Source organism: Carassius auratus, chromosome 24 (genome assembly GCF_003368295.1).
Source record: "Carassius auratus strain Wakin chromosome 24, ASM336829v1, whole genome shotgun sequence".
Lineage (NCBI taxonomy): Eukaryota > Metazoa > Chordata > Actinopteri > Cypriniformes > Cyprinidae > Carassius > Carassius auratus.
In genome coordinates this window covers 22,916,466-22,940,749 of record NC_039266.1, presented here as the reverse complement: position 1 = coordinate 22,940,749, position 24,284 = coordinate 22,916,466, and the positions used below count along the sequence as shown (strand labels likewise).

The window sequence follows — 24,284 nt, the reverse complement described above, 5'->3', positions numbered from 1 at the left end:
TCTGTATTTACATTTACATTTGTGCAACGTTTGGTGCAAAATGAAAATGAAAATTAAATTACATAATTTTCATTTGCCATTTACTACACCAGTTTTAATATGTAAAATGAATATTAATTTTAACGCTTTATAAGTTGCAAAATTAAAATGAAAATGTATTACAGAAATGATTAGATATGTCTAACATGTTAAAGCAAAAACTGTGGCAAAATGATCATTTAAATGCTATTTTTCTTAATTGCATTAACACTCACAGTCAAGACACTTACGATTGCATTTTCATTCGGTGTCCCGCAATGAATGTAACAAAACTCAATGTGCACATTGAAAATGCATTCCGAGCCGATCACGTGTCCCCGCCCTCGCGCCACGTCAATCACTGCGTGAACAAGGCGGGGCTTGCAGAAGGTCAGAGACTCAAGTCTCAAGAAGAGGATTCAATCAAGTGAGACAACATGGACAAGACAGTTGGTCCGTGTATGTTTTGATCATTTCGGTTTATGGCTTCAATATTTCATTCGGACTTGTGGGCGGAGCTGAAACGCTGCTTTCATCTGATTGGTCGAATCGGATCGGTTTTCATCTGACAGCCTTCAGCTGAAATGTCTGAAACTACGCTCACTGTTAATTAGCATAATATTTGAATCAGATATAGCTGGGCACATAATTCGTGCTGCTGAGACCTGCAAATTATTTCTAGGTTGTAGTATTGTATTAATATTGTCCCACTGATAAAAACAGTGCAAATAGTTCTGTCCCTTTGGATAACAGTAAAGTGGAAATAAATATAGTTAAATTTATGAAATAAAATTAAATAGGATTTTTTGGGAAGGTAAGTCTGGCCAGTTATACAAGCAACACGAGTCGGACGAGTCTAAAGATATGAGCTGAATTGGGTGAAACATTAAAGTTCTAGTCTGTGTCAATTACTCTCATAATAAATAATAATAATAATGTTAACTGTATTTTTCGGTATAAGTTGCATCAGTCCAAAAATACGTCATGACGAGGAAAAAAACATATATAAGTCGCATTGGACTATATGTCACATTTATTCAGGACCAAGAGAAAACATTACCGTCTACAGCCGCGAGAGGGCGCTCTGGGGTAGGCTACAGGAGCACTGAGCAGCATAGAGCTAATTTTACTATTTTTATTTAGAAATGTAACTATATTCATTTTTACAATTATTTATTAATGTCACACACACACACATACACACACACACACACACCTAGTGCCTTATGACTTAAAAGATGAGAGTGGTAAATGTTACAGACATGGAACTGTTCAGTCTATTATTGATTTTAATTTCCACTTCACTGTTATCCAAAGGGACAGAACTATTTGCACTGTATTTATCAGTGGGACAATATTAATACAATACTACAACCTAGAACTAATTTGCAGGTCTCAGCAGCACGAATTATGTGCCCAGCTACATCTGATTCAAATATTATGCTAATTAACAGTGAGCGTAGTTTCAGACATTTCAGTGCTTCACTCGCACTGACTCTTATTTTGCCTGAAAGAATGACAAGACCGAGCTGAAGGCTGTCAGATGAAAATCGATCCGATTCGACCAATCAGATGAAAGCAGCGTTTCAGCTCCGCCCACAAGTCCGAATGAAATATTGAAGCCATAAACCGAAATGATCAAAACATACACGGACCAACTGTCTTGTCCATGTTGTCTCACTTGATTGAATCCTCTTCTTGAGACTTGAGTCTCTGACCTTCTGTAAGCCCCGCCTTGTTCACACAATGATTGACGTGGCGCGAGGGCGGGGACACGTGATCGGCTCGGAATGCATTTTCAATGTGCACATTGAATTTTGCTACATTCATTGCGGGACACCGAATGAAAATGCAATCGTAAGTGTCTTGAATGTGAGTGTTAATGCAATTAAGAAAAATAGCATTTAAATGATCATTTTGCCACAGTTTTTGCTTTAACATGTTAGACATATCTAATCATTTCTGTAATACATTTTCATTTTCATTTTGCAACTTATAAAGCGTTAAAATTAATATTCATTTTACATTTTAAAACTGGTGTAGTAAATGGCAAATGAAAATTATGTAATTTAATTTTCATTTTCATTTTGCACCAAACGTTGCACAAATGTATTGGAAAATGTAAATGTAAATACAGAAATGCATTGCCATTTTACATATTGCATTGTCATTTTGCATATTACATCCCAAATTGAATAATGCTACCCATATGCTTCCATAGTATGGGTCACCATACTTGGCTGAATGTCACTTCACTTTCCTTTCCTTAAACGCAACGTGAGGCGGCGCTGTACCTTTTCTCAGCGCTTGTCTCAGGAAGAGCCAATCAGATTAGATCTAGGTTACTGGACAGGGCCTTAAGAGATTGCTGGATCCAATTTCTATTTGTATCTGAAACTAATACATCTAAACGTTCACTATACAAACAACCTCAACAAAATACCGCCGTGCTGCAACTCGGATTCAGTTTTTAAATAGTTCTGCGCCTCCCGGTGTCCGGCAGGATCCAGTCATGTGACGCCGTACATCCAATGAGGTGATTTATCCAGACGTTTCCCATCAGGTACCACTTTGACTCACAGAAACAATCAAAATATCACCTTTACTGAGATTTGTAGAGTTTAAATGGGATCGATTTATCGTTATAATAATACATATAAACACTTTAAAGGAGAAAGAAAAACATAATGAGCGCGTCTCACCGTCGTCGACACCGCTGTGTCTGCAGCGAGGTATAAATCCCGTGAAGCGCTGCTGTGGTCATCGGCTGGTCCGAAGGCGGAGGGTTAGTCACAATTGATTGCTTCAGTCAGTTACAGAACTCCTTGTTTCTTCTCTCCCCTCTCCCACCGCTGAACTTGACTAGCCTTTTACTGGGAATCATAACACTTCCCTAACACTAACACTAACCCTTATCAAAACAGATTCGCCCTCACATGAGGAAAAAACCTTATTCAGCTTGATAAATGTGAGTTTTCACAGCAGGAACGCACTTAGCAACACATTTTTTGTGATTCTCTATAACACTGAAACCATTGCTGGTCGATAAAATAAAAGGTTCAAATAAACTATACTATTAACAAAGTATTTTATTCATATACTGTATATATACACACATTTACATAGGAAACCGCAAACACAAACCATTTGAAACAGTTTTCATATATATATATATATATATATATATATATATATATATATATATATATATATATATACATACATACATACATACATACATACATACATACATACATACATATATATATATATATATATATATATATATATATATATATAAAATCTCGGGCCGGCAGGAATTGTGGGTGGGGGTAGTGCATGTACAGTTCTCTCTCCACCTTCAATACCACGACTTAGGTGTCCTTGAGCAAGGCATCGAACCCCCAACTGCTCCCCGGGCGCTGCAGCATAAATGATGCTCACTGCTCCGGGTGTGTGTGTGTGTGTGTGTGTTCGTTCACTGCTGTGCTGTGTGTGTGCACTTCGGATGGGTTAAAAGCTGAGCACGAATTCCGAGTATGGGTCACCATACTTGGCTGAATGTCACGTCATGTATATTAGCTTAGAGTACGTATAGAAGGAGAAGTGAGTGTTTGTCACAGCAGCACTGGAATAAAGTACTGAAGAGACACATCCTCGTGCAGAAAGATCAGGTGAAGAATCCTTCTGTCAGCGATGTCTGGTGTAAAAACACACACAGAACACATGGACTGAGTAAGAGCTGAGAGTGTGTGTGTGTGTGTGTGTGTGTGTGTGTGTGTGTGAGAGAGAGAGAGAGAGAGAGAGAGAGAGAGAGTGAGTGTTTGTGAGAGAGAGAGAAAGAGAGTGTGTGTGTGTGTGTGTGAGAGAGAGAGGGAGAGAGAGCGAGCGAGCGAGGGTTAGGGTTAGGGTGTTTTTGTGTATGTGTGAGAGTGTGTGTGTATTAAGGTCACAAAAATCTAGGATAGCAAAGTCCACTAAAGGAGGTAGAGCTTTTTTACATTTGGCTCCCAAACTCTGGAATAGCCTTCCTGATAATGTTCGGGGTTCAGACACACTCTCTCTGTTTAAATCTAGATTAAAAACACATCTCTTTCGCCAAGCATTCGAATAATGTATCTCTTAAATTGTGAGTGTAGTTGTATCTGATCAAATGCACATTATTATTCTTCAGCTTGGGTTAAACTAATTAATTTTACTCTGTTGGAACAACATCTATGCTAATGATGTATCTATGTGTTTCTCTGTTTCTGCTGGGATCTTCAGGATTTACACAAGCTCCAGTCTGGATCCAGAACACCTGAGAAGAGATGATGCTGACCCTCAGAGGACCTCAGATGATGCTGACCCTGAATCAACAACAGAACTAACTAATATTGCTACAATTGCTAATAATTGCTGTTAATAATGTTCTTCCTCGGGCTGACTACGTATTAATTATTCTCAAAAATCCTGTCATATCCACATAAACTGACAGTCACCACTTATAAGCTACTACTAAATATTGTAGAAGAAACTAAATTTTCCGTGAAGTTGCTTTGTAATGGTCTGTATCGTCAAAAGCACTATACAAATAAACTTGAATTGAATCACATCAGACCAACACTAAGCAGAAAAGACGCTCGATATGATTAAAGTTTGATTAAAATCAAATACCATATGTCAGATTTAAAAAGTTTAAGCTCATTAAACACAAAGCACAGAATATCAGCAGATAAACTGACACTGCTGTATATGTCTATTAAAATTCAGTTAAAGAAACTTTATTACCTATCAACCAGAGATAAAAACGTGTCTCAGGTAAAAGGCTCACATGTAACTAACCCTAACAATAATAATAATACACAAAATTAATACATATCCTGACAGGTTGGCCTTATTCAGAAAAGACATTTCAGAGTAGGAATACAATTATTTCTGTAAACCTTGCTTCTAGCCTGACGGGAGTAATATTATCTTTATTATAACAGAGAGAAATCAATACATTTAAACCCGCGTGTGAAGTGATTCAAACATCCGACATCGAGAATTTTGGCTCGAAACTTCATTTCGCTTCAGTAGATGTGTTATTAGTCACATCTTCTGCAAAGCTTCTCCGGGGTTTATTGATATTCATATGTGTTTTCGCGCCAGCGGTGCAGCAGAAACAGCTTCCGCCGGGAAACAAACGGCTCGGGTTTAGAGTTCCGCTGTGCTTCATGTCGCCGCGCGGTGGCGCTCTGAGCAAAGCCTCAATGCTGATTAATAAAACACCTGACTTGCTTACATTTATTCATATTTTAATATTATTATTATTAAAGTTATTATTATTATTAATTAGATAAAATACACATTGTCTTTATACAAACGACAGTATATTATTTTATTAATCTTATATCAGAATATTTTATTTACTGTGGACGTGGTTGATAATTATTCATGTAGTAAATATTCAGATGTATTGCTTCAGTGATGGCTACAACCTAATTTTCATTGTTTATATTAAACATATTACAGTAAGAGTATTAATTATGTTATTTCATCTTTAAGATGTTTTTATTAAGCTGTGCGTGTGTCCCAGTCCCAAAAACAGCCCACACACACGCGATCATGAAGTAGGAGGAGAGAGAGAGAGAGAGAGAGAGAGAGAGAGAGCGCAGCACAGGGACTCTGAGGTCCGCATCGCTCCTCTCGCGCTCCGCTGATGGACTCGTGATGATGATGATTATGATGATGATGAAGAGGATGTCAATGCATCAGCCGCTGCTCGTGTCGGATGAACCGGATCGATGTGTTTGATTGGATATGAAATGAATGATGAATGTGTTCAGAGATCTGAGTTGATTGATTCAAACGCGCTTCTTCATCATGGATACCAATCTTCTCACTCTCTTCAAACTTTCCCTGATCTTCGGTGAGTGTATTTCAAACGCTTCTGTGATTTTGTACGAGTGCGAGTCGTCATAATTAACGATAAATTAATGTGTGTTTGTGTTTGAGAAAGAGTGTGAGTGTGTGTGTGTGTGTGTGTGTGTGTGTGTGCGTGCGTGCTTGCGTGTGTGTGTGTGATTCAGCAGATTCACACACAGATCTGATCTGAACTGATTCTGAATCAGCACTGTACAGTGAGAATGTACAGTAGTTCCTTCTGACTCTGATGTCCAGTACTTTAAAATTGAATTCAATATTCACTGTGATGTTTCATCATAAAAAATTATTATCTATTATTATGATTATAATTACTACTACTATCAGTATTACTACTACCCTAGCAACCACACTGAACACCCTAGCAAACGCATAACAGCACCCTAGCAACAAGCTGGCACCTAAGCATTTCTTTCTTTCTATCTATCTATCTATCTATCTATCTATCTATCTATCTATCTATCTATCTATCTATCTATCTATCTATCTATCTATCTATCTATCATAGCAACACTCTAGCAACCATCCAAAATAACCAAGCTGAGTATCATAGCAACCACATAGCAACACACAATCTATCTATTAAACTTTAAGCATTTAAAACTACATTAAACTTATAAGTATAATTAGTTAAATTATTATTTTTAGAGTAAAAAGAAGCATAACATTTTTCTTTGTGGTTTAATAATGTATGCATCAAAGGTTTATAATGAGTTTTACCAGTGAAACTGCAGCTCATGATTCACTAAATCAGTGTGATAATCAAATAAATCATAAAAATGGCAAATAAATGCTTTCCAAATAAACAAAATGAAAATCAAACACATTTAAAGACTGAATGTTTCATTCATTTAGCTGCATGTCATGATTAATGTATGATCTTCAGCTCATTTGAAGGAGGGTTACACCACGACAGCATTGTGAACATCTCCTGTAGAGCTCACATACTCTCATGTACTCTCAGTTACTCTCATACATGCTCAGATACACTCACATACTCTCAGATACTCTCATACATGCTCAGATACACTCACATACTCTCATGTACTCTCAGTTACTCTCATACATGCTCAGATACACTCACAAACTCTCAGTTACTCTCATACATGCTCAGATACACTCACATACTCTCAAGTATTCTCAGATACTCTCATACATGCTCAGATACACTCACATACTCTCAGATACTCTCAGTTACTCTCATACATGCTCAGATACACTCACATACTCTCAAGGATTCTCAGATACTCTCATACATGCTCAGATACACTCACATACTCTCAGATACTCTCATACATGCTCAGATACACTCACATACTCTCATGTACTCTCAGTTACTCTCATACATGCTCAGATACACTCACATACTCTCATGTACTCTCAGTTACTCTCATGCACGCTCAGATACACTCACATACTTTCATTTACTCTCATATACTCTCATACACGCTCAGATACACTCACATACTCTCAAGTACTCTCAGATACTCTCATACACGCTCAGATACACTCACATTCTCTCATGTACTCTCATGTACTCTCAGATACTCTCATACATGCTCGGATACCCTCACATACTCTCAAGTACTCTCATACACGCTCAGATACACTCACAATCTCTTAGGTACTGTCAGATACTCTCATATACGCTCAGATACACTCAAATACTTTCATGTACTCTCAGATACTCTCATACATGCTCAGATACACTCACATAATCTCAAGTACTCTCAGATGCTCTCATACACGCTCGGATACACTCACATACTGTCATCTACTTTCAGATACTCTCATGCACGCTCGGATATACTCACATTCTCTCATGTACTCTAAAATACTCTCATACATGCTCAGATACCCTTACATACTCTCAAGTACTCTCAGATACTCTCATACACACTCAGATACACTCACATACTCTCAAATACTCTAAGATACTCTCATACAAGCTCAGATACAATTACATTCTCTTATGTACTCTCAGATACTCTCATACATGCTCAGATACACTCACATACTCTCATGTACTCTCAGATACTCTCATACACGCTTAGATACACTCACATACTCTCATGTACTCACAGATTCTCTCATACATGCTCAGATACACTCACATACTCTCAAGTACTCTCAGATACTCTCATACAAGCTCAGATACCTCACATACTCTCAAGTACTCTCAGATACTCTCATACACGCTCAGAAACACTCAAACATGTTCACATACTCTCAAGTACTCTCAGATACTCTCATACACGCTCAGAAACACTCAAACATGTTCACATACTCTCAGATACACTCATATACTCTCATGTAATCTTAGATACTCTCAGTCTCAGATACACTCACATACTCTCAGAAACACTCGTATACTCAAACATATTCTCACACTCTTAGATACACCCATATACACTCATAAACACTGACATGTTCTCGCTGGACAGCCAAAGCCATGTCAAGCTGAAGAAGCTTTTACCTAGAAGCCCTCAGTGCTCAGTCCTCCTGCTGCAAAACTGCTAATGTTATTGAATCACACACACAGAAGAAGTCCTGACTGGACAGGAGAGTCTCAGAGACATAGGTGATGATGAAGATGATGAAGAGCTGTGTGTGTGTGTGTGTGTGTGTGTGTGTGAGAGAGAGAGAGAGAGCGTTATTTCATCTGACCTGATCTTGATTCTCCGTCTGATTCCGTATCTGTGATGAGTTTCAGACATGTGTTGTGACAAATGTGGAGTTGTACTGATGGTTTAGCAAACACACGCATGTGTTGCTGCCAGTGTTGAGAAAGCAGAGGTGACCCACACACACACACACACACACACTCACTCACTCACTCACACACATACACACACACACACTCACTCATGGTTGTGATGTGGAATCTAGAGATTGTCAGACCGTATGGTTATAGTTATGAACAGACATTAAGACTCTGGTCATTGATTCTCTGTCAGTCTGAGTGAAAGACTGACTCACAGAAGACTGTAATGAGATGATCTGCTTCCACAGCATGTAGTTAGTTTAAGACATTATAGTGAATGATCACACTGATCTGAGCTGTGTGTCTCAGGGTCATGAGCACCGGTGTGTGTGTGTGTGTTTTGGCCGGAGCGAGTGGATATGATGCTGATTGACAGAAGTGCTGGTTTGTTCATGTTCTGATGAATCTGATGTGACTTCTGTGTGTCTGACGCTCCTCCACACACAAACTCACATAACTTCAGATACAACTAACTGTCCCTGAAATAAAATAGATAATAAAACTTAAACATATTTTCCTTCATCTGTTTGCCAGGGCAATATTTCTAATTTTCATTCAGTTTGTCTTGATGGACTAAATGACTAAAACTAGATTACAACAAAAAACAACAAAAATGACAAAAATTTGGATTATAATTAAAAAGAAAAAAGTTCTAAATTCTAAATATTGGTCATTACCACTATAGGTAAAATATCACATGTTTGATACCGTACAAAAACGATGTTAAATATATATTTTAAATACCTATTAGAATATAAGAAGTATTAACATTGACATGGGTTATAATTGATCATTATTATTATTAATAGCGGAGTAAATGATGCATTAAAATTGCAGTGAAGCATTAGTATTTAGCGTTTGCTTTAAAAGAGAAAAATGGTAATAAAATGAAAAACTAAGAAAGATGTGAAATAAAGTGGCAGGTCTGTTCGTTTGCATTTACACTCCGAGATAGATCTGTTATGACATCAGATTTTTAGTTTTGTCCATTTCTGTTTATCTCTTTGTGAATCATTGCATTTTCAGGTTCAATGAAACATTTAATCACTGACTGAAGTTTGAAGTGTGTAGCTAGCAGCATGAAAGATATAAAATAACTGAATTATTATCTAGCATGAATGATAACTTCGTTTTTTTTTTCGCTGCTTTCACATATTTTAAAAACGTTGCCTCTTTTTTCTAAAACATTACACACAAATCCAAGAACTGCACACAAAATGAAAAATCTCTCATCTCTTGTAAAACGATGGTTTTAACATGATCTTAATAGGTATGCTAACCCTAAAGATTCTGTGTGTAAAACCGTAAACCAGTCTTTACAATTAGAATTCCTTTTCATTCCAAAAAAATATACAAAAATCACTAGAAAATTCTAGTGCTGACTAAAATTGAAGGATTTATTCGGTCGGTATCAGACACCTCATGATCAGTCTCCTGTTCCTCAGTTCTGGGTCTGTCGGTGATATTTCCCATCATGCTCTCTGAATGCACATATCCCTCTCTGACCTTTTCATCTGAGCTTTGACCTTTTGACCTTGTTGTGTTGTACGCTCTTCCACACGAGCGCCGGTGTTCTTCCTGTCATTGTGTCTGCGGGGATCGACAAACACATTTACTAATACAGCACAGGAGCAGCTTTCACTGATAGAACTCTTCACAAAGAAATACAAAGAAATGGCAAGTAGCACACTGAAATTTAAAGCAGGCAAAGTGAAATAAACTTTGTTTTATTTACAACTTTTAAAAATCACTTTTTTAGTATGTTTAGTATAACTGTGAGCAGTTGAAATGCTGTATATTCTTTGACTCGGATGTGAAAGCCAGTGCTGCTCGTGGGTTCAGCCCCAGCTCTTCAACACTAACCTGAAGTGACTGAAAGAAAATTGCGAAGTCAAATTGGACGCAGTTCCATTGAGAGGCGCAGAAACACCTTTAAATCCAGATTGAATTGAGGCTGTGATCCAGCTGCACCATCAGCCGCTGTCATTAGTGAGCTTGTCTCATTAGTGTGTGTGACAGTAACTCAGAAAGAGCATACACTGCTGTGATACACCCACATCACACACACACACACACACACACACACACACACACACACACACATTAATGCTGTTTTTATCATCAAATAATTACCTGCTTGAGTTTAATAGCTCTGGCTGTGTTTCTGCTCCGAGTGGACGGAGCCATTGCTATGAGAACGCACATTATAACCTCGTCAGCGCATTCATTTTAAATATCAATATGGTGCAAACAAACATTATAATTACAAAAGTGAATGGAGAAGCAGAGATATTAAGGATTCCATAAACTCTTGAACATGAAGCTCGTTTGTGAAGAGCTCGTTTAACTAGAGTTGTTTTGATTGCTGATGAAGGCCGATGTTTATTTCAGGCGACAGAGACACAGCAGCAGGTCGTTTACAATCTCAACACGAGCATCAAATGTGTTCACATTAACCCTGACATATGAAATAACTTTCTGAAGTGGAACAGTTTATTGAACCTTTGAACTAAATATTATTATTTTGAATTATTTTGAATAAATGCATTTTGAAAATATGATCAAATAGATGCAAACAGTTAATAATAAACTGTCGTGATCTGAGTGCAGCTGAGTGAAATTAATTATGATTAATCCCAACTAACATTAAAGTTTTAAAAAATACTTTTATATTGCAGTCATTCATCAAATTAATGCAGAAACAACATAACAAACATTATATTTTTATTATGACTGAAGACCAGTATCACTGATACTAACACTACTGATGTATCACAGATGTATTATAACATTACAGTATAACTGAGAGCTATTCATTTTAACATTTATTAAACTTAAAAAAAAACAATTTACAGATGCTGAATAAAACTGTCAAACACTAAAGTGCATTAAAACTGTAAACGCCGTTAAACTGGAAAAATGTATTGCTTATTTTGACAGTACTAAAATATATGTGTAATTGATGATGTCCAGGTCCTCGTGGATTTGGCGTTTGATATTTACAGTGTCATTTACATCTTTTGCTAGAGAACATTGTGTGTCGATTCTGAATGAATCCTGAATTAACAAGAGAGTGTTTTAGTGTCTGGACCATTTAACCCAGTCCTGATCCCAGAATGCACTGCTCTGATGATGGACAGCGTCTCAGAGCTTCTCCAGGGAAACTCAGCCGCTCCTTGAAGACTTTGAACATTATCACTGTGCTCGCGTCTGTGCTCGGATGCAGGAAGCCGCTAAATTTAGCACAATAACAGTCAAGTGTTTTCAAGGCCTGGACTGGTGACACATTGCATCTTGTTGATCTGATGTCTGAAATATTTACGCAAACCATTAGACTCGTCTGCTGTATTACAAGAAGAACCTACATGATGTTTGAACCGAACACAAGAGCAAATGTAATAAAGATTTACATACTTTCATCAGACTTTAAATGTGTGGTTGTCACTGTATATGTTAAATCTTTATTGCTTTATTGTCTATAATATAAATGCAAGATTGTCTTTCAGAGCTCTCAGAAATGAAGTGGTGTATTGGGGCCTGTATTAACATCTCTGAACACAGTTTGAGTTGATGTGCATGAGGGATCTGAGCTAGCATGCGCCGTTAGCGTGTGCCGTTAGCATTCGCGTCCCCATGTGTGTCTGCTGTGATTAATATTCATGCGTCTCCTCAGGGACGGACTGACGGCCTGCTGAACACCAGATCCATTCACATGCTGCTGCAGGCTGCTTTAGATGCTGGAATAACACTGACACGCTTTTCACCAGAACAAAAGTGCTGCTCATCTCGCATGATGATTCTGGGTCAAACTCGTTAACTAAACAAGTCTTGTTGTGTGATCTCACTGTATAATATAATATATAAATGTGCTTGGTGAGTTGGATGTGGGTTTAAAATACAACCATGGTTGTAAATTTTTTTTAAGTCAACTCACCTTTATTTTTTTCTTGAGTTAAGTCTTAAGTTGAGTCGATACAGATTGCATCTTCATTTATAAAAAAAAAAAAATCTATTTCAGCTATAAGCAGCTCTGCAGAAGACGCTAGTTCAATTTTGAAATGATTCAGTTCAATAACAATGAAATAAATTGAAATATACATTCACCTAAAGGATTATTAGGAACACCTGTTCAATTTCTCATTAATGCAATTATCTAATCAACCAATTATTGCAGTTGCTTCAATGTATTTAGGTGTGTGTTCCTGGTCAAGACAATCTCCTGAACTCCTAACTGAATGTCAGAATGGGAAAGAAAGGTGATTTAAAGGGGGGGTGAAATGCTATTTCATGCATACTGAGTTTTTTACACTGTTAAAGAGTTGGATTCCCATGCTAAACATGGACAAAGTTTCAAAAATTAAGTTGTGCTTTTTTAAGGAGTATTTTTGTTCCCAAAATACTCCTTCCGGTTTGTCACAAGTTTCGGAAAGTTTTTTTCGAGTATGGCTCTGTGTGACGTTAGATGGAGCGGAATTTCCTTATATGTGTCCTGAGGCACTTCTGCCGGAAGAGCGCGCTCCCGTAGAGCAGAGCACTGAGAGCACAACAGACTTCACTGATCAGAGAAGTGTGTTTTTGGTTGCCAGGGCAACCCAGCCAGCAATGACATGTGGGGCCCAAATGGGCATCACGCCTCCAGCCGCTCGTGTTTTTCCGGGATAAAACGGTACAGACTATCTTTCTCTTATGAATATAATAAAAAATAAAGACTTTTTTGAGATATGAAGGATGCAGTACTACTCTATAGGTACTCAAGATTAACAGGAGATTGAGTGAAAATGAGCATTTCACCCCCCCTTTAAGCAATTGTGAGCATGGCATGGTTGTTGGTACCTGTGGGCGAAAATGCCTTGTTGATGCTAGAGGTCAGAGGAGAATGGGTCGCTGATTCAAGCTGATAGAAGAGCAACTTTGACTGAAATAACCACTCGTTACAACCGAGGTATGCAGCAAAGCATTTGTGAAGCCACAACACGCACAACCTTGAGACGGATGGGCTACAACAGCAGAAGACCCCACCGGGTACCACTCATCTCCACTACAAATAGAAAGAAGAGGCTACAGTTTGCACAAGCTCACCAAAATTGGACAGTTGAAGACTAGAAAAATGTTGCCAGGTCTGATGAGTCTCTGATGATTTCTGTTGAGACATTCAGATGGTAGAGTCAGAATTTGTTGTAAACAGAATGAGAACATGGATCCATCATGCCTTGTTACCACTGTGCTGGCTGCTGGTGCTGGTGTAATGGTGTGGAGGATGTTTTCTTGGCACACTTTAGGCCCCTTAGTGTCAATTGGGCATCGTTTAAATGCCACGGCCTACCTGAGCATTGTTTCTGACCATGTCCATCCCTTTATGACCACCATGTACCCATCCTCTGATGGCTACTTCCAGCAGGATAATGCAACGTCACAAAGCTCGAATCATTTCAAATTGGTTTCTTGAACATGACAATGAGTTCACTGTACTGAAATAGCCCCACAGTCACCAGATCTCAACCCAATAGAGCATCTTTGGGATGTGGTGGAACGGGAGCTTCGTGCCCTGGATGTGCAAATCTGCATCAAGAATGCTTTCAGCACCTTGTTGAATCAATGCTACGTAGAATTAAGACAGTTCTGATGGTGAAAGGGGGTCAAACACAGTATTAGTATGGTGTTCCTAATAATCCTTTAAGTGAGTGTAGTTCATAATAGTGTTTTTCTTCCCTAAAATAAAGAGATATGACTATGAAATGAACCAGCTTTGAATCTAGTTATATATGGGTCCTAATCATGAAACTTTTTTGTTTTAGCAGTGAACATGCTGATGACGAGAAGTTTATCAGGTGAGTGACTCTCATGTCTTAATCATCTCTCAGTTGTGTCTCAGTTGAGTCTCAGTTGTGTCACTGTCATATCTTAATTATGTCTCAGTCATGTCTCAATTATGTCTCTATCATGTCTCAATCGTGTTTTAGTCGTGTGTCAAAATCATGTTTCAAATGAGTATCAAGAGAAGAAGAGATGTTCTGCGGTTTCAAAGTCAGAATTACAAAAAGTACAAACATTCACATTCATATTAAATCTTTGATGCAAGAAGTTGTTACATGTGACATACAGCCAAGTATGGTGACCCATACTCAGAATTCGTTCTCTGAATTTAAACCATCCAAAGTGCACACACACAGCAGTGAACACACACACACACACACACCGTGAACACACCTGGAGCAGTGAACACATACACACCAAGAAAACACACCTGGAGCAGTGGGCGTCCGGGGAGCAGATGGGAGTTCAGTGCCTTGGTCAAGGGCACCTCAGTCGTGGTATTGCCAACCCGAGACTCGAATCCACAACCTTAGGGTTAGGAGTCAAAATCTCTAACCACTAGGCCACAATCATGTCTCAGTCGTGTCTCAGTCGTGTCTCAGTCGTGTCTCAGTCGTGTCTCAGTTGTGTCTCCATCATGTCTCAGTCATGTATCTGTCATGTCTCAGTCTGTGTCTCAGTTTGTGTCTCAGTCATGTATCTGTCGTGTCTCAGTCGTGTCTCAGTTTGTGTCTCAGTCATGTCTCAGTCGTGTCTCCATCATGTCTCAGTCGTTTCTCAGTCATGTCTCTGTCATGTATCTGTCATGTCTCAGTCATGTCTCAGTCATGTCTCAGTCTGTGTCTCAGTTTGTGTCTCAGTCATGTCTCAGTCATGTCTCAGTCGTGTCTCAGTCGTGTCTCAGTCGTGTCTCCATCATGTCTCAGTCGTTTCTCAGTCATGTCTCTGTCATGTATCTGTCATGTCTCAGTCTGTGTCTCAGTTTGTGTCTCAGTCATGTATCTGTCGTGTCTCAGTCGTGTCTCAGTCTGTGTCTCTGTCGTGTCTCAGTCGTGTCTCAGTCGTGTCTCAGTTTGTGTCTCAGTCATGTCTCAGTCGTGTCTCAGTCGTGTCTCCATCATGTCTCAGTCGTTTCTCAGTCATGTCTCTGTCATGTATCTGTCATGTCTCAGTCATGTCTCAGTCTGTGTCTCAGTTTGTGTCTCAGTCATGTATCTGTCGTGTCTCAGTCATGTATCTGTCGTGTCTCAGTCGTGTCTCAGTCTGTGTCACAGTTTGTGTCTCAGTCATGTCTCAGTCATGTCTCCATCATGTCTCAGTCGTTTCTCAGTCATGTATCTGTCGTGTCTCAGTCGTGTCTCAGTCGTGTCTCCGTCATGTATCAGTCTGTGTCTCAGTTTGTGTCTCAGTCATGTCTCTGTCATGTCTCTGTCGTGTCTCAGTCATGTCTCAGTCGTGTCTCAGTCGTGTCTCAGTCGTGTCTCAGTCGTGTCTCAGTCTGTGTCTCAGTTTGTGTCTCAGTTTGTGTCTCAGTCATGTCTCAGTCATGTCTCAGTCATGTCTCAGTCATGTCTCAGTTGTGTCTCTGTCATGTCTCTGTCGTGTCTCTGTCGTGTCTCTGTCGTGTCTCCGTCATGTCTCAGTCTGTGTCTCAGTTTGTGTCTCTGTCATGTATCTGTCATGTCTCAGTTGTGTCTCTCAGCATGTAGACTGATGCTCTGTCTCTTCAGATGCAGACGGCGGTGATCTGTCGTTCACCCAGCAGCCGCGGCTCCTGCAGTGCAATCAGACCGTCCTGCTGCTGGAGATGGAGAGATGTGGAGAACGATTCAGAAGCGACATGAGTCACATCCATCCAGACGACAGATGCAACCTCACGCACTTCATCAGGTGAATCCCCATCCTCCTCATCATCCTCTACAGCACTTTACTCTCCAATCTATGCAAATACAAGAGTCAATCATCTCAATGAGTCCAGCTTAATTAAACATTAACGAGCCTGTGTGTGAGAAAGTATGTGTGTTTGTGATTTTCTTTTTCATTTCATAAGTCAAGTCACATTTATTTATACAGTGCTTTATTAAATTCAGATCGATTCAAAACAGCTTCACAGTAATAAACAGAAAAATACATTGTTGATGTTGCAGAATTCATAAATTATGAAACAAATCCAATTTTAGCTGTAAGCAGTGCTACAGAAGACAATAGAGCCATTTTTTCAGATCAATACAGTTCAGCATTTCTGATTGAAGTAATTGAGTGTAATGAGACACTTCCCGTCAAGGCTGATTTAAAGATCAATATATCTGGATCATCATCCACTCAAATATGATGAATGATGCAACACTGGTGAGTGTTAGACTCTGAAACAAAGTGTGTTCTGCTGTATTTGTGCTGTGAGGACTCGGCGGGTAACTAGTTGAGTAGTTAAAGTGGTTCTGACAGACTCAATGATCTGCTGCATTGGTTTGTAAACGCTCCGCTGTGATTGATGAATCTGTGATCTGCAGAAGACGTTCCAGGACCTCACAGTTCACTCTGACATGATCTTGAGCTCCTTCCAGAGACTCGAGGAGTGTTTGACACTTGTCAGCCGGTCAGATGTTGAAAAACCAGAAGCACTGTTTACATGTTTATCTGGAACAGAAGCCAGCGGCTCTGATGACATTCACTCTTGAGATGACAGTGACCCTTCACATGTCCTGATCACGTCTTTAAAATGGACAGTATTTATTCAGAATAAGGCAAAACCAGTGTGTTTTCATGCACTGCTCACATATCATGTCTTTTCTTTCATAGTAATGCAAAGAAAACATTCAACTACACATTTAAGTGTTTATTTTACTGCACTGTTTTTTGTCTATAGATTTCAATTACAATCCATATCATTATAGAGTTTTTTCTCTTTACAGTTTTATTCCTCTCTACACTGCAAAAATGATTTTCTTACTTGGATATTTATAATAAGAAATAAGACAGAATGCTCAGAGTTCTTGAATAAAGATGAATTACTTTATAAGTAAAGTGATTTTGTTTTATTATGTAAGTTTGTTTAAAACAAGCAAAAATATCTGCCAATGGGGCAAGAAAAATAATCTCATTTAGCCTTTGAATTAAGATTGTTTTTAATGCCCCATTGGCAGATATTTGTGCTTACAAAATTTGGATATAAAAAAAACAAGTCTTAATATTGCTACTTTCCATGCAATCACATCTTAATTGACGTTAATAATGTTCATCACCTAGTTGAATACGTCTTGTATTAATTTTTTCTGAAAATTCCTGTCACATTCACATAAACTGACATTCACCAATTATAAGCTACTACTAAATATTGTAGAAACTTAATTTTCAGTAAAGTTGCTTTGTAATGGTTTGTATCGTAAAAAAGCTCTATACAAATAAACTTTACTTAATAAAGAGTTAAGTGATGTTAATTTTCAAGTAAATGTATCTTGATTAAAGAATGTTTGTGCGGGAAGTCATGGCCTAATGGTTAGAGGGTTGGACTCCCAATCGAAGGGTTGTGGGTTCTAGTCTCGGGCCGGCAGGAATTGTGGGTGGGGGGAGTGTGTGTACAGTTCTCTCTCCACCTTCAATACCACGACTTAGGTGCCCTTGAGCAAGGCATCGAACCCCCAACTGCTCCCCGGGCGCCGCAGCATAAATGATGAACACTGCTCCGGGTGTGTGTCTCACAGTGTGTGTGTGTGTTCACTGCTCTGTGTGTGTGCATTTCGGATGGGTTAAATGCACAGCACAAATTCTGAGTATGGGTCACCATACTTGGCTGAATGTCACTTCACTCACTCACTTTTAGACATTTATACTAGAAAAAAGACAAATATACTAAATAATATTTTTTTCTGTGTATATTCTGATTGTTTGTTCGTGTTTCATTCACACTGATTTATACAACATTTCACTTCTAAAAAAGGGTTAAAATGTGTTTGTTTTCTGTCTGTTGACAGTATTTTCTGATTTATGGAGTGACAAAAGACTTACCTTCTGGAAAAACCTATAACCCTAATATGACAACAACATCAAACACAAATTATGAACTTGACTTTATCCAATAATTAGATGTATGTTCTGGAAAAGTGTGTAAATTAGTGCATATTTACTTAGAGGATGCCTAATTGGCATATTTAAACATAGCATACCAGAAAACGTGTCATACACTAAATGTTTTGTTTTGTTTCTGAAGAGTAGTAACATCAACACACAGATGTGAGGAATCAGTCGTGTCTGCAGCGCTCTACGATCAGCATGAGATCTAGTTTTAGTGAGGAGTGACTCAAACACCATCAAAACATTACTAATAATCAGAAACGAGGGTTTAAACTGGACACTGGTGAACATCAGTGACCCACGACTTCCTTGCACACCATTAGGTTCCCTGCTGGACGCTTTATTAAGACGGACGATTAGACGGGTCACAGCATGAACCCAATCACTGAGATCCTGAGCTGGACTGTTTTCCCAGACTCTGGAGGAAAGAGCCTGAAGGCATCAGCAGCGACCAATCACAGCTCACACACAGCTGCTCATTTGCATACCAATCACAGGAAACCTTCATGGACCTCTTTAACTTCATTTATTCAGTCACTGAAGTCCAGTCTTTTGCTGGAGATTGACCTGCTCAGATGCGTCTCGCTGTGTCTCGCTGTCTTCAGCTCAGCAGATCAGTGTTTATCTGGTCTTGTGGAGGTTTTTCTCCATGATAACATCAGCAGATGGGACAGCAAGTGTGTTTTCGCTGAAGACACATAGTGAGGGCTGCGGTCCCTGATGAGCACATTACTAATGCTGATACGATCACATGACCAACCGCGCTAATGGGATCTGACATCTCACACACACACACACACGCACGCACACTCACACATACATGCACGCACACACACACATACACACACGCACACACAGACACTCACACATACATACATGCACGCACACACACACACACACACACATTTATTTATAATTTCATTTTGAAAGTCACATTCTACTTTTAATAAAACAATCATTGTGTCTGTATAGAGCGGTTTTTGTGGCTATATTAAAATGATGAGAATGTGATTTTTTTTCATGACATTAATAATTTAATTCTCAAAACGTTTACTACTGTGAAGCTGTCTTGAAACAATCTGTATGGAGTAGAGTGCTATAGAAATGAATCTGGTTTAATAAGAAAGTGAAACACCACATGTGAGTGTTTAAAACCATGTTACAGTGTTTCTGAAATGGTATTGTATTGAATCTGCACACTTCCTTGATATTGTTGTCATATTAGAGTTCAAGGTTTTTCCAGAGGGGGTTTTGGATTTCTTTTTTTATCGCTCCATAAATCAGAAAATACCGTCAACAGACAGAAAACAAACACATTTCCACCACGTTTTTAGGAGTAAATGTAAAAATCAGTGTGAATGAAATATGAACAAAGCTTAAGATTATGGAGAGGAATAAAACTAAAGAGAAAAAACTAAAGATATGGATTGGAACATGTTATGGAGCAAGACACACCAACGGTTTAGCAGTGCATGAAAACACAGTGGTTTCTCCTGTAGTGTCTCAAAGATAGTCTTAAAAATATAACAGTGCAAAGCATCTTCATGATCCTCAGAATCAGGCTTCGTGTTCTTTGTGCCAGTATTAATATCTTGTGATGCATTATGATGTAAATGTTCATCTGTGTCTCAGTGAAGATGAAGAGGAAGGAACTTTATTAGCGTCATAAAGCTTGTGTTACGGGCAGAACTCCGGCTAATCGGAAAGATTTGTTTGAAAAGAGTCATTAAACGCTGAATATGAGCCGTTTCTCTGGCTGACGTCCTGAAGGAAATGAGTGATCCACTGATTGCCGTGAAAGGAAATGACCTGAATTTCTCCATCATCTGTGTCTCTGCAGCACAGAAGCAGTCATCAGTGTCACAGACGGATATTTGTAGAAATTCACAACAATACACTGTATGAGTCACAATTATACATTTCCCTTTTATGCCAAAAATCATTAGGATATTAAGTAAAGATCATGTTCATGAAGATATTTAGTAAATCTCCTACTGTAAATATATCAGAACTTAATGTTTGATTAGTAATATGCATCGCTAAGAACTTAATCTGAACAACTTTAAAGATGATTTTCTCAATATTTAGATTTGTTTGCTCCCTCATATTCCAGATTTTCACATAGTTATATCTCAGACAAATATTGTCTTCTCCGAACAAACCACACATCAATGGACTTTAATAAAACTGACCCTTATGACTGGTTGTGTTGTCCAGGGTCATGAATCAATAATAAGGAAGGTTTCTTCTTCTCTCCTCAGAGAGTATCACGTCTTCTCCTCCTGCACGGAGACCAACGCCGAGCGCATCGGATGCTTCTGGCCGAACCCAGCGGTGGAGCGCTTCATCATCAGCATCCACAAACACTTCTTCTCCAACTGCAGCCTGGAGCAGGTGTTCATCGACCCGCCGGACGACACGCTCACCCTCCTCATCTTCATCCCCGTCTTCCTCACGCTGGCCATGGTGGTGCTGGTGGTGTGGTGCAGTAAGAGGAGTGATCTCCTGGCCTAGAACAGCATCAGGACCGCTCCGACGCACAGAAGCATCTCTCCTGATCTGACTGAAGCGTCTGCTGGACTCCTGCAGAAGTCTCCGCTCGTCTCGCAGCGCTCACTGATGAGCAATTACTGTTTTTACAACTGCTTACACACATTTCCAAAACTTTACACACAAAGCCAAGAATTGCACACACAACATTTAAAATGAAAAAAGAAAACTGTAATTCAGTGCTAATAGAGAGTGAAGATCTGTCAGGATCTCGGGAAGGACTAGATGAGTCGTGTACTGTGCAGCTATTATTTAATGTTTTAATTAAATAAGGTAGATTTAGAGCATTTGTCAAACACACACTGCCGTGTTTGTGGTCTCTCATCGCTCAGTCTGACACGCATCGCCCGCTCATTCATCCAGAGATTTGGGCTTGTATTTTTCTCTCTGACTTGCAGGAAAATCCTGAAATGATCAACATGTTCCTGCCAAACACAAACCACTGTTATGATTGATTCAGACTGAAGCGGGACGTGAATGTTTTCCAATGAGAATCCGACGAGGCTTGTTTTAGGATGACGGTATTATTTATATGAGAAGGAAAGCCGAGTATTGTGTGTGACTTTGAGATACAAACACAAGACAATAGTTGCTCTCAAACGTCTGGCCTCGTGTTCTCCAGCAGAGCCAGAGCCGCTCGGCCGCAGGAAGGAAATAAAAGCCTTTCCCATGAATGAGAGGAAATGAGCTGGTTATGATTTCACCAAAAGAGCTACAGGAAGTGCTGCCATGTTCCCCAAACCTGTGTGTGTCTGAAGGCTTCGTCTTCATCGGTCTCGTCAGCATTTCTTCAGAGAAGGACCACATTTATGATTTTGTTGTTTGAACGACACACAAAAGATTCATCGATCTGGATTTCACAGTTCTAACATAAACTAATAAACTTAAAGTAATGCATATTTGTCAGTCATTCATCAATGAAACAGGTCAGATTTACATCTACTTGATTTTATTTAAATTTGTTAAATCTGTTCATTGTGAGAATAAATAAAATTCATTTTAAAAGTATGAAGACGTGACTGCCTGTGAATCGAGCAATTCATGAACTGAAACAAACTTTATTTATTAATGATAAATATATAAAGCTGATTATTGTGTATATGAAGTATTTAAATGAACACTGTTACAGAAATCTGATCTGTTGCATTGTTTTTAGTTTTTAATTGAACTACATCAATCTTAAACTGCAGTGTTTGATTGAGGCCTGGTGTACTGACTGTGTATCGCTGTACGTCTGTGTGTTTGGCTGCGAGCTGGTTCTCTGTTCGGAGTGTATTATTGGACGTGGACTGAGAGTTTCTTTACGCCTCCAGCGCTCACTTCCTGTTTACTTTAGAAAGCCCACACTACTAAGTGCAAGTTCACGCAGAAGCACAACGGAGCTAATTTTAGCTGGACTCACAGATTCCCGTCACATGCGTTTCTTCCATCGTCCCGCTGCGGACGTGATGATGATCTGGAGCACAGAATCAGCCCGAGCTTCTTTCCTGCTGAAATCATGAATCATATGTTCATATCCCACACTCAGAAACTGTTTCAGCTGAAGGCTTCTGTTTATCTGTGAGATAATAAATGATCTGATTTATTCTGTTCAGGATTGATTCATTCGCCGCAGCTCACGATTCATGCTTCACTGTTGATTCTGATGCGGTTCTTCATGGGTAATTTTTTTGTTTTTAACAGGAGCTTCGGTTCAATATCTAATGATATCTAACACATTTTCTTTAGATTTGTGCAGCACTTTTGGATCATGTGATTCGTTCGCTCGATGCTGAACAGCTGTGATTCTTCTGTAATCTTCGTAATTAAAACATCCATACAGCAGCACATTTCCATCCAGACGCTGCGTCTGTCGAGCAGAAAACCACACAAACACAGTAAATATGATTATTTTTCTGCTCGACAGAATAAATGCAGCAGTTTCTCTGCATCTCAGCTCCTGAATAAACCGAGTTCTGCTAATATTAGTCTCTATTGTGTCAGTGTTACCGGAAATGATGCGTCTGATGCCCGTCTGGACAGAAGACCCACATTCACTGAGATTTCAGCTGGAGAAAGAGTTAAATAGAGTTTCTGACACTGACTTAGAGAGAGCTACTGTCTGTTAACCCTAACATCACTGCACACCTGTGTAGACAGACAGAGGAGTGAGTCAGATGAACAAAACACACACACACACACACATACATACTCACAGACACACACTCTCTCTCTCTCTCTCTCTCTCACACACACACACACAAACACACACACTCTCTCTCTCTCTCTCTCTCACACACACACACACACACAAACACTCTCTCTCTCTCTCTCTCTCTCACTCACTCACACACAAACACACTCTGTCTCTCTCTCTCTCACACACACACAAACACACACTCTCTCACTCTCTCTCACACACACACAAACACACTCTTTCTCTCTCTCTCTCACACACAAACACTCTCTCTCTCTCTCTCTCTCACTCACTCACTCACACACACACACACACACTCTCTCTCTTTCTCTCTCTTATACACACACACTGCAGACCAGATAAACTTGGAGCATGCTGACCTCACGTTCGTAGCAGAGGCTCATGGGAACATTGAGCTTATCTGTGTGTGTGTTCAGTCTTTGAACTTTCCCAGGACAGAAGAAACTGGACTGAACTTCTAATGGATCTGCTCAGAGTTTTAAATCAGACAGAACGACGCTGACAGGAACCCGAGCCTCTCGCTGGTGCAGGAGCTTCAGAATCAGACATCCTCGACTCAGAAGAGACTGTGTTGTGCTGTGATCAGAGACTCTCTCAGATCTGCTGGGAATGACCATCAGCGAGTCTGATTGCTTCTAATGAAAGATCATAACGAGCTGGACCATGAGAAGATCAGAAACCATCACAGTGATCCAAAAACATTTTTCTTTATATCAACAACATCAGTCATAACGTGACAGTAAGATTTAGTACATACACTAAATGTTTGTTAACTCCAGCTGGAACTGATTCTCCAGAGACACATTCACACAGAAGTCATATTCCTGTATTTAATATGTCTCGTGTTTACTGCAGAGCGACACAAGTGTTCAATCGACTGCGAGACCAGCGCCGAAATTCAAGCATTTACATTTAACATTCTAGATTTAATCAAATTACTTTAAAAAATGTTTACAGTTTTTT

At 39.2% G+C, this 24,284-nt stretch overlaps 1 protein-coding gene and 1 pseudogene across 2 annotated transcripts; one reads left to right on the top strand and one right to left on the bottom strand.

Moving 5' to 3' along the window:
- The window catches only part of LOC113042671 (receptor-type tyrosine-protein phosphatase mu-like), a 673,064-nt pseudogene that overhangs the window by 234,043 nt on the left and 414,737 nt on the right, over positions 1-24,284 (bottom strand).
- Positions 5,632-22,713, top strand: LOC113042694 (receptor activity-modifying protein 3-like). Of its 2 annotated transcripts, none has more exons than XM_026201723.1 (4): positions 5,632-5,911; positions 14,488-14,517; positions 16,234-16,393; positions 20,836-22,713. In XM_026201723.1, exons 1-4 carry the CDS (start codon positions 5,866-5,868, stop codon positions 21,086-21,088), a joined length of 489 nt encoding a protein of 162 aa, XP_026057508.1. In that variant the 5' UTR covers positions 5,632-5,865; the 3' UTR covers positions 21,089-22,713. The 2 variants fall into 2 exon arrangements, with proteins under 2 accessions (XP_026057508.1, XP_026057507.1); XM_026201722.1 differs by having other exon boundaries at positions 14,485-14,517.